Genomic DNA, 12,281 nt, shown 5'->3' with positions numbered 1-12,281 from the left:
AATTCACCTTCAGTTTATAATCCTCTTTAGTTTGCATTTAGAACCTATTTCTGAATGGTGATTAGAAAGAGCCAATGTAGGGAATTCTGTTTTTTTAAATCTTTAATACTCATATATTTCATGTACATTATTATTCCTATGAATTTGTATGTAAGTTAACGCACCTATAAATGTAATTGAATCTTAACGAAGCCCATACAATTATGTATTTTTCTATGGTGAATAAATCTATCAATTCCCAAAAAAATGTTCACTATGCACCAAAAATTGCATATGGCCACGTCTGTAGTTTGCTGACAACTTGATGAAGCATCCCAGAATGCACAATCAGCATGAAAAATATTGCAATGTGTGCAAGTGGTCTATCAGTCCTAAAGCAAGTAGGCGTACAGTGAACTTCCAAAATTTTTTTATCCCTGATGTTTATCTTGGACATAAAATGAATTTTTAGAGGCCTCAAATATATGAGACCTATTCCTATTACTCAAGCATTTTACTCAGCCAGCTCCTAAACAAAGTGGGCCACTGTGAATGGTGTTAAATGCACGGCCAAGCTCAGTCAATGTTTTGAGCACTCATTGCAATGAGTGGAGAATTTTATAGGCCTATTTCAGGTTTATACTTATGGCAGATAAAGGTTTAGGAAGGAAGGCTGACAAGAGGCACCAAGTAGAAATTTCAGTTGGCAAATGCTTAGAAAATGATGTACTTCATAAAACTACTCACTTAACATATCAGTTTTAATCAACTTTTCAACACCAGGTTCTCAAAAATATACTTTCATAACTTTACATGAGTTGTGCACAAAAGCTCTGGCATTGTATGTACAATCTGTTTTAAACACACTTCTTGCATTTAGAATTCACTTAGTTTAAATCACAGATTAACTTATCATATCATCACAGAAATAAAATTTCAAATAGATTTTCATAACACAAGGCATAATAAATCACTAAAAATCTACATATTCAAGATACCAATCCTCATTGTCATTTTCCTCTTCTTGGACACCTTGAAACAGTAAGTTATAACATGGAGAACCGGGACTGTTGAAGTGCAAATATGGAGCATCTGGGTTGAGCCTTGTTTGACAAAGCCAGCAGAACATGGTATTGCACTTCCAACAAACCATTTTGTTACAACCTTGTGATTTCTGAAAAAGACAATATAACAGAATGATAATTTGATTATGCAGGGAAAAATATTAGACATATGGGATATACCATGGCTATAGGCTAAAAGTAACTTATACGCTTTTGAAAACTTTTTAAAGGAACATGGATAACAAAACAGCAGTTTAACTTAATTTGTAAATGAGCAGTTTTGCAAAAATCAATGAGCATTTGTTGCTTTATAGTCCTAACTTAAGGGCTATAACTGATGTGGTGATGAGGTAACTAACATTTTAAATGATGATTTCTCATCAAATACCACAGTATCTAATTCAAACCCGACGATGTAGTTTCCTCTTTCAGGATTCTAGCATGAATTTATTTTCCGCCAAAGATTCAACAAATAGTCTTGCCACCTAATTGATCTATCTTCATCTTCAATAAGAATTTCCCTTTTACCATCTTGAATAGTAATTGAAATGCTCCAAAATCATATAAGTGGTGTCTCAAAATTCTGTTAACTCTTCCTTGGACAAGGTTATGCTCAACTTCATTGAATAGGGTCTTTATCCATTCTTCTATTGTCTTTATAGCTTTTGAAACGATTTCATTTCTTAACCTTTTGTAACATTTCTGCCCTTTTTTAGTCCTTGAGTTCTTACAATGGCTTTTTTTAGAACTAGTAGTCATTCGGTGATAGATGGTTTCTTTTTCTGGGCTTCCAACAGCCTACAGTTTATTTTACAATATTCCACCTTTTTATAATGACCCTATGTGATTAGATATACTTTATGTTTTCCACTGAAAATCGACCTATATCTCAGTTACCTTCAGTCTTTTTCACGGCCATCAAATCTTCATTCTTTTCTCTAGCTTCTTGAGCTTATGGTGCACTTAATTAAGACTTAACTGGGACTATTATCGTTGTCTGTCTCCTTGTAGCTTTTCTGTCCTTTATTAGATTCCTAAATGTCTCTTTCACAAAGATGTAGCCAATTTTGTAATTCCTTACATCTCCTGGCACCTTCTACAAAATGACCCTTCAATAAATTATTCTTCAAGGGTTTGCTACAATGCAAAGAAATACAAAAGCTTTCCTACTGTTTCATTGCTCTTCCCTAGACCATATTTTCTTTATGTTTCTCCTTCTTGACCTTCACTAACAATTACATTCCAGCCTATAAGTCTAATTACATTGCCCTATGACTTCAGAGGATTTATTACTTCGGCAATGTCATCATCCATTTCCTTCCCTTTGCCATATGTTCATCTGCCATTAACATTTTAAACTGTATCACTAGAATAACTGCGGATTACATGGCTATTTTTGCCATATTTCACTCACTGTATTGAAGGAAGCTCTTAACTGTCATTGCAGCACTCTTTCCTCCATATGCCTACTTTGACATTTCCATTCAAAGAGCCAGCGTCAATTATCCTGCTCATTTCAAAATTACTTCAGCCCATTTCTTCTAGTTCCAGCTAATGCAATTCCATGTCACAGGTTGTTTACTACACATAGGTTTTGTTGTCCCTATTCCAGCCTTCATAAGTTCATATTATCTTTCCATTTGGCAGTTATCTGAAATTCCTCAATGCTATAATTTCTGTGTTCTTTGAATAATTACTTGTAGCTGGAATGCAATATCATAGCAGACTCTACATTAATTTTTTAGCCATGATCTGCCACCAAATCTCAACATAAGAATATCTTTGATGATTTGTTAAAAACAATTCTCATATAAAAACACATTTCTATCATTCAAAATGAAGTAATATTCTGCTGTTTCCATATTTTTGTTGATGCAAGAATACAATTATTGTGTTTATCCACAATTTCACATCCACAACAGGCTCATGGCCATCCAGCAAAGACCACTCTGGCTACTTCATCAACCCCGTCCCTAATTTTTAATGACAAACTTGCCCATAAGAATCAGAAATGGCCGATAATACTTTAATAAAACTCGTACATTAATGAAGATAGCAGATTTACCACCTGTGTACTCCCCATTAAATTGTATTAAAACAATTCAAACATACCTCTATGGCCACATGACAGGTTGGGCATTTCTGGCTATTGTCAGTAATCCATGATTCAGACATGCACGCATCCACAAGATTTTGAATTTGCTTTTTACCATATTTCTGCTCTAAATGGGTACGCTCTTCACCATCTGCATTCTGATACTGCACCACAAGTTTTCTTTGCATGGCTTTAAAGATAATAGAAACATACATTCATTTAGATATTTTAAATGTTTCATGTGCCATGTTTATTGAGTATGTATTATTATTGATACAAACAAATATGTATAATGTTGCATATCTATAATTCAGTCAAGAAAAAAATTAATAAGATATTAATATAAGAGGAATGCTTCATAGGGAAATATTTAATTAGTAAACTTAGGTGGCATAGGTCATATATGATCATGATATGGCTCAAGTTCTGGGATATTTTGCACTAGAGGCTTATTTCACTAATGTACATACTGGTATAATTGGTCTTTGTCAAGGTTCCATACAGTGTAAATGCATGAGCACAGTTATCATAGATGTTACAGAGTGCAAAGAATGTTTTTAAATTCCACTGTTTATCAAACTCATGATGGCTGACTATTTGCAAGCAATTTTTAAATAAGCATTAATAGAAACATCATGGTGCCTCATGCCATTTTAAATAAATAACAAGAAGAAAAAGTTTCAAAGATGCATGCATGACTTTATAGCATGCTCTAGCCCACTCTACAATGAACACTACTTGAAATAACATCTGGATATTCTACTTGAAAATAAATGCATATTCACCGGAAAAGCTTAAAGCAGGATCTAAGACATAGGAAACAAGAAACCCCATTGTAAGTGAACGTATTCATACCTGAGCATACAAATTTTTTCCTCTAAACTACCATAGCAGCAGACATGCTGAGTACTTACTACACATACTGAAGAGGTTAATTTTAAGTTTGGGTTTTCAGCTACCTAAGTTGAGAACTAAAAATCATCCCTTAACAGAAAAGATAGTCACAATTTTCCATTTGAATTTAATACATCGAAAACTGGTCAACTTATTGAGTACAAAATTGTTACTATCTTTCCTTTAATCTGTTCGAATTTTACCACATCACACCTGAAACTACTCAACTTGCTGAATTAACCTTGTTAAAAAGCTATTAGATTTCTTTCTGATCTGGTGGGGCAAGAATTTAGGAGAGCAGAGGGCCAATATAAAGCTTTTCCCCTTCCACTGCATTTTACATCATTTGCAGTATCCATTACCATAAAGAAGCATACTCAATTCTTGTAAAAAATGAATGGATGTAGGTTTCTACACAGGAGATTTGTAGCAACAAATGGCTCGGTTATTTTTCATATCAATGATATAAAATTTTTCTATTTTAAAGGTTGTGTGCCAGTGTGGTGACAACTGAACCTTAGTGAGTTATACCAAATCTTAACATGAATATTTGATGACAAAGTTGAGAATAGCAAAACACATGCCTTGGTGCCATGATGATACTATCACTGACTCACTAAGGATCATCTACCATTAAGCTGGCAAAATATAGTAACTTGAAATGAAGAACACAATGTATTTTTCCACTGTTATTTAGTTTGGAACTACTAATTTCAATGCTTTGGTGTCATCTTCAGGTACCTGATGATGATGCTTAAACATTTAAACTAGTGGTACCAAAATAAAGAACAGTGGAAAAATACAGTGTGTTCTTCATTCCATGAACATAAACTTCCACAAAGTTAAGCCAGAAATCATTGAATAAAATATAGCACAGTGTGCGCTAAACTAGAAATCTTTACGTCCATAAAACTTAGAAATGGCGAGACGCAGCAGTGTCAAGGAAACACCAAGATGGAATGGAATGTGTACTAAATTTAACAAAGACCAAAGGAAAATGTGAAAAATTAAGTGACACCCTTAAATTTAGTTAAATGATCAAGGCATTGACAACATCATTAATTGCTAAGTAGTATGTTACAATTTAAGTATCAATTAAGTAGAGCATGCTGCATTTAACCAAGATAGCTAAAAATTACAAACCAGATTTAAACTGACAAGGTGCCACTCCATGATAAACCATTCGGCAGTATACACAGAAAACATATCTACAGCTTGGACACTGAGCCATATTTTCTCCTGCCTCTAAAGTTACAGGGTACTGGCAGGAGGTCCGAGGACAATAAATTATATCAGTCAATGTATCTAAAGTGCTACTGAGTAGCACAGAATCATATTTGGCAAATAGCTCTGGTGAAACCAGGTCCTTAACCTGAAAAATTATTTTTTTTTCCTTAAAAATTGCACCAATTATAAACCACAGTTAACATGATAAGTTATTATAGATTATTTAAACAACAGTTCTAAATCAATAAAATGATCAATGCATATTCATAAATATTACCAAAGATGGGAGTGCTTGATGATTGCATTCATGATCAGGGCAGTTCACACAATGTACGTTTCCATCTTTAATTTGAACTTCAAAATATTCAGTCACACATTCTTTACAGAACACATGACCACAGCTGTCAAACTTGGCACAATGTTGTCCAAGTTTTTCTTGAAAGCAAATTTGACAGGAAATTATCTCTTTGTCAAACAATGCCTTTGCCTGTTGCTCATTGTATTCCTTCAGTATACTCACAAGAGAAGTTCCTCTAGAGATTTCAACTACAGCCCGTGGATCATTGATTAATACCTGAGATGATGTTTTATCAACATGTGGAACAATGCCCATGTCTTCTGTTTCAGATTCCTTGAATGTCTTTTCACTTTTTTCACTCCTACAATATATTTTTTCATCACCTAATTCCTTATTGTCATGGTCAATTTTTTCTGAACAATTTTTTTGCCGTAGAGTCATGGGATTTTGTTTCAAATTATTTTGTTTTATATATTCAACATAATTAGAATGAACATCACTTAAGTTCAATTTCTTATTAATTTCTAAGTAGCTCAATGCTTCTTCTTTTAAGAATTCAGTCCAGACAAAAAGAACTTCCATTCCTTGATTTTCATGCCATAAGCCATCAAGTTTTTTACATAGCTGACTTAGCTGAAAGAGAAAAGAAAAAATTACAAGAAATATGCACTTAAGAATGATTCATTACTAGCAAATGTATATGTAACACATCATCCTGAAAAAATAACAATTATAGAATTCTACCCTGTTTAAGCAGAGAGATCACAGTATTCTGAAAGAGCAATATGAAGTGAACAATTACAACATTATAAACTTTGTACATTTTTTTTGGAATACATTGATTTGTGCACAAGGATAAATGAACGCAGTGGGTTTCAATAGATGGTCACGAAATGAAAATGATCCTTGCATAATTTTAGTAGGTAAGTGCTTTCCAAATTTCAGCTGATTCAAATACATGATTAATTTAGTAATACCTAAATGATTAATAATACAAGATTCAAGAAAATACTATTTATAAACACTGCATACAAGAAATTGAAGGTCTCATTGGAATAAAACTCTGCTCCAAAATTATTTTTCTCTATCTGAATATTACTCCTAATACCCTCACATGGAACTTAGTATGAAAATTGTGCATCAAGGGTTAAAAGCCATTACTAATTGTGCTCTGAACCCTGGATGTTTATCAAGGACATGGTAATCCATTAGATAAATTGCTCTGGTACTGATTCGCTCGTTTGATGCTCCTCGGCACACTCGGCTCCAAATAAGTTAAAATTTGTTGTTTCAGGCGTAACTTTAGGGAATTTGCATAACATATTGAAATGAAATAATTTACTTTGTAATTCCACACACTTTATTTATAAAACATGACCCAGGTTTCAAGGTTGAACGTTTCCATCAGGTGGTCCCCAAAGAAGCAAACGTGGTACTTGGTACAAACTTGGGGGTTGGTCAGAGAGGGAGGGTGGATGAGTAAAAAGGTTGCAATTTAGCTGGGAAGAAAAGAGAATTACATCTTTTGGTGTCAATCCTTGACTTGGAAGAGTGGTAGGTCTAGGAGTGGGGAGTGGGAGGTATACAAAATTTTTTGGCAAGTTCATCTTTGCGATGGATGCATTTCAAGATTTCCAACTGCTCCAAAGCATCGAGCCTTTGAATTTTATTTTCAAAATGAATAATTTTGGTCACAAAGTCACAGTATAGTAGGTGTCGGTACTAGTGGTGTATTGAGAAATTCTTGCCTTATTGCCAGACCTTCTTTTTTTTAACCCTGGTAACAATCCCTGATAAAAATATCAAGACCCTTCCTGGAACAGACCATGCACAAAGGCCACATTTTACTAAAAGCAGGATTTAGGACTTCTTTAAAAGAAGCTGTGATGAAAAATGTTGTGAATGTAATTTATTTTGATTTCAAAAACATATACCTTATGCTAAGCATGGTTCTATTTCTATGCTCTTTTGTGTTTATTGTCAAATTACTCAGTAACTCATTCTTTAAAGATGTTGTTTGACTAGACACCATGATTTCCGTAATTTGACTATCATAAAATAATTCCCATGCTGCATTCAATTTTTTCTAGAGCAGGTCATGAAACCAAGAATGCTGATCGCAAAGATAATTATTTTTGTGGATGAGTTAGCTATTTATACCATTGAATGGTGAATTTTGTTTCTAAGATAAACTTTGAAAGAACCATGCTAGTTAACATGGCTTATTCTTCTCTGCTATTTAGACGATTTTTTTGTTTTTGTAATGATACACAGTGGAAAACTGACAAGAAGACAATGTTGTTAAATGGTTTTGAGGTGTCAGGTCTAGGTGTAACCAAAGAGGTTTTAGAAATGAGAATTCACAGAGATTGGCATTTAAGTGGATGAAAAGGCGTATGTTGAGGAAAAATGTAAATATATTTTGATTTAGTATGGTAGTATATGGGTCGCGGTAGTCCAGTGGGTAGAGCGTTGGACAGCTGACCTGAGTGTCCCGGGTTCAATTCCTGGGTAAGGCACTCTGGGTACCTGCCACCCAAGCTTAAGTGATTTTACGGGTACCAGGTCTTCCTGGGAAACCATTACCGGCACAGGGAAAGGAACTGGCTCCCCTACCCTGATGTGTGAATTTTCACACGCCGTATAAGGCTTAGTACTGGGTGATCTCTACCATCAGCTACTAAACCGACCTTCAGGTTGATTACTGTGTTTATGGTTATGGTAGTATATTGTAAATAGTGATCATATCACTGGAAATAGGTACTAAATTAAATAAGACATTGTAATCAGGTAATATTTTCTTTAAGGTAGTTGCTTGGCTCATTAATGTACTAGCTATCTGTAAAAGGCCAAACATATTTCATTTAGTCAGTTGGTTAAGCCAATTTCACAACAATTGTCCTTCAGGGCATTGAAACTTAGCCAAAAGAGTACATCCTCGGGTATGTATAGGACAATTTTTGATAGTTAATGTACCATTACAATATTGTAAAGGAAAGAACGGGTTATGCAAATGCCGATTCGGTCAATAATTTTGGAGATAAAAATGATAAATAAACAAGGTATGTGTTTCCTTTAAGTGGAGCTCTATCTTGGGAAAGTCAAAAGCAGCACATGGTAGTCTTGTCCTCGACCGAGGTAAACTATATGGCACACGCAGATGTTTCAAAATAAGTCATATAAAAAATGAACAGAAAGATTTCATAGAATTCGATAGCTGCATTGTAACCTATTATAATAATATTCACCCACAAAAACTGTGTGAAAGGCAAATAATTCACCATAAAATGTAAACATATTGACATGAGCCATTTTATTAGAGATCTTTTTCAAAACAAGCTGATTGACGTAAGCTTAATAATTCTTTGCGCCGGTGACTTACAGATGTTTAAACCAAAGCTATTCCAAAGAGTAAGATTACTGTATCGCTAACGTTGATCATGTTGTCGTGTCAAAACTTATACATATCAAAGGTTATTTAGCAAAAGATTGACTTGCAAAAGGCAAATATGGGTTGTCATAAAAGGTGTGCATCTTACCAGCTATTTACTATATTTCAAGACATAATTCTGATAGCGCAATCTCTATTTCTACGCTCTTTTGTTCTTTCCATTAACTATCTGCCAAATTAAAAACCGCCATTTGTTTTACTAAGCAGCACAATTTACTAACTTTTAAGAATCATAACATCATTCCGTCGCTATGCTCCCTTATATCTACAGCAATTAATATTTCATAAAATTGGGAATTGTTATGACAAAAACTCAAACCAATAATAATGATAATCTGTATTCATACCTGTAACAGTGTACAATGATCAAGACTTGCTGGTACTCACATCTTTTCTAAACCTAGTTAACAGTACAAAATTGTCATACTCATGCAACCTACCAGTTTCCTATTTAGCCAAGAACAACACAGAGTAAAACTAGGCGGAGAAACGGATGGGTAATTGTTTGGGAGACTGAACTGCAATACAATTGGCGGAAGAAAGTGTACTAGAATCATCTTCTCGGTGACGGCATCGTCTGAAAATAATTTCATACTGTTTATAACTGTTTGATTAAAATTTGGAAAATCATTGAAAACTGAATTTTATCCACTGACCTTGCTGCTCTTTGTAAGAAATTCTAAGCGGTGACGTCAAAGTTAACAAAGCAGTGAATTTTCCTCCAGAATGACCCTCCTCTTCAAATACTTGAAATTCATCACTTGTGTAAATACTTTTCAGTGCTGAGAGTTCGTCTCTCTGACATTCTATGTCACTCATTTCATTGGCTAAAATAGTTCAGTTTGTAATATTGATGAACTTCAGGCATTTAAAATCCAGAACCCATCAACAATCTTCCCTGCGACAACCTTTTAATTATAATTATCCGCAGACCACATCCACGAGATCCACAGTGGTTAATACGAGTAACCCTTTAACACTAACCTCTACTTGATACTAAAAAAGTCTAGCCCAGTTCGGACTATATCGTGGTCGTAAGAATCTTTAAAGTATCAGTGATACCAACCCAGAGTGAAGGTAGCCTTGTCGTGTTAAAACGTGTTACATAATAAAGTTTACCGTGTTTCAAGTTCACGGTATATGAAGTAATCCCTAACGGTAGTAGGATAGTACCACATCTTTTTTAGGATAGTGCGGTTTCTACTTTCACATGATACCCTGCAAGCCACCGCAAAGGTGTGAGGTAGGAAGCAATTCATCACCGGGCATGCAGCATAAATATTGTTTTGGACGATTTCTGATTACCAATGAAGATGTAAAATAATTCAAATTATCTCAATCTCGCATGCGTAGAGAGTTTATTTATACTCATATACCTAAATGAATGTAGATGAAGCTAAAATTATTCAGATTATGTGAATTATTTGACATATTCATTGGTAATTAGAAATTATGCAAAACAATATTGATGTTGATCACCTGGTGATAAACCACTCCCTGCCAAACACCATTGCGGAGGCTTGCAGTGTACCAATAAAATTTAAAAACAGTCGCATTATCATACTACTAAAAAAAGGAGATTGCAAGTGAGGGCAAGATTAATGTTAGATAAAATAATGGCAACACACTAGGTTACTTAATATGATTAGAAATACTTCATCAATTATTCTTTTACATATCGTTCGTTTGAAAAATCTCATCTTTTATCTGGAGCAAAAGTGATTTGCATATAGTTGAATGCATAGGTATAAGAGTAGTTTTAGAAATGGGGAAAAACTTGATTTGCTGGAAAGGATGACCTCAATCCCCGCCCTAGGTTAAGGGTTAAGAGTTTGCTTCCGTCACGCTGGACAGGTGCTAGTGCTCAGCGTTTTTGGCGGATATGACGAGTGAACTTCATAATGAGAAATGGGGTGGCGGGAACGGGAGCCCCTAGTCCCTCTAATAATTAAAAGATTATGGGGGTTACTTGTGCTACGCATCATAGGGGTTAGTATTCAGTATACCTGGTGATTTTAAGATACACAAATGAATTTTTTGATTTAGGTGTACATTGTCGGAGTTTCATCTTGGTTGGTATCACTGAAAAGTAATAGGTTTCTCTGGCTGAGAGATCCATGGACTAGTTGCTGAGAGCAAATATCAGTATTCTACAAGTAGAACGCTGTAGGCACTGCTGAATTGAGGTTCATGGGATGCACACAACTCTTGATATTAGAAATAAATGAGTAGAAAGCAATGTCAACTGAAAGGACGTTTTTATCCATAGTGGAAAATGGATATCGAAATGTGCCAAGAATCGTTCATCGACACTTACTCAAGAACCATCGATACTTTAAGTCATGTCTGATGGAACGAGAGATAACGGAAAATTGCAGCGATTGCAGTTTTAAATTATTTGCATAAATGCCAAGTTTTAACCTATTCCACGTGGGGAAATAAAGAAAACGTAAAATACACTGTTCCTGGCTTTCTCAGTAAATTTTACATAAATTAGTGCTATTTTATTTCCTAAAGGGAAACTTCGCCCATATTAAACAAGATCAGGTTGCTAGAGCTAGGATACCTTTCAACTCCTTTTGAATTAACATAAAATTTATTCATGTGGTTTTCCGCTCGTAGTTAACATGATGCAGTGGGAATGACTCAAACCAAAGCGACACAAATTTGTTGAATATCCCTAAACTCATGTGACTTCAGTATTTAGTTCAGTATTAGTGGGGCATTGAGGGATCCGGGTTCGTATCCCAGTCAAGGCGAATGATTTTTACACTCTGAAATTGTTCCATTGACTTCATTATATTACTCAGGAGGTGGCAACTCAGGCAACATATTTGGATTTACTTCAACTTTTTCTGTCGCTCATGAGATGGTGGGCATCTGAGAATGCACGAAAAGTTATTACGAATTGTACAGACTGGAAGAATGGACAATAGTTTGTATCCTCGACGTGCAAAATAAAAAATATAATAGTCACTGAGTGCAATGGTAAATTTAATCGCATTAACCATGTTACTGTGCTCTTTTTTAACTAAACTAGTTTATGCTTTCTTTATTTTTATAGCTATTTTTTCATGTATAAATAATACTTTTTGTGGAGTCGAGTGATAATAATTTTGGCGTAAAATAACTTTTGTACGGAAGCAATTTTCGATTTGCCGCCTTCATGTCACCTGACTATGTAGTTGCTGCTTTCCAGCTGTTGAAGGGCATTAAAACATCGATATAATTACGAAGGTAATGAACAATAGATTTTTCATTTTCAGTTATTCT

General features: G+C 34.7%; 1 protein-coding gene across 1 annotated transcript; it reads right to left on the bottom strand.

The window, feature by feature from the left end:
* Positions 1-727: 727 nt before the first annotated feature.
* On the bottom strand, positions 728-10,109 carry LOC139691426 (E3 ubiquitin-protein ligase RNF14-like). Its single transcript, XM_071589237.1, has 6 exons — positions 9,665-10,109; positions 9,449-9,585; positions 5,537-6,190; positions 5,176-5,404; positions 3,156-3,328; positions 728-1,153 (listed from the first exon to the last, which is right to left on the bottom strand). The coding sequence occupies exons 1-6, from the start codon at positions 9,825-9,827 to the stop codon at positions 953-955; spliced, it is 1,557 nt and encodes a 518-aa protein (XP_071445338.1). The 5' UTR covers positions 9,828-10,109; the 3' UTR covers positions 728-952.
* Positions 10,110-12,281: the final 2,172 nt, after the last annotated feature.

Source organism: Hetaerina americana, unplaced genomic scaffold, assembly GCF_022747635.1.
Source record: "Hetaerina americana unplaced genomic scaffold, ioHetAmer1.1.p SCAF_35, whole genome shotgun sequence".
In the NCBI taxonomy this organism is placed as follows: domain Eukaryota; kingdom Metazoa; phylum Arthropoda; class Insecta; order Odonata; family Calopterygidae; genus Hetaerina; species Hetaerina americana.
Note: the sequence above shows the minus strand (reverse complement) of the source record. Positions and strands in the feature narration are given on the sequence as shown.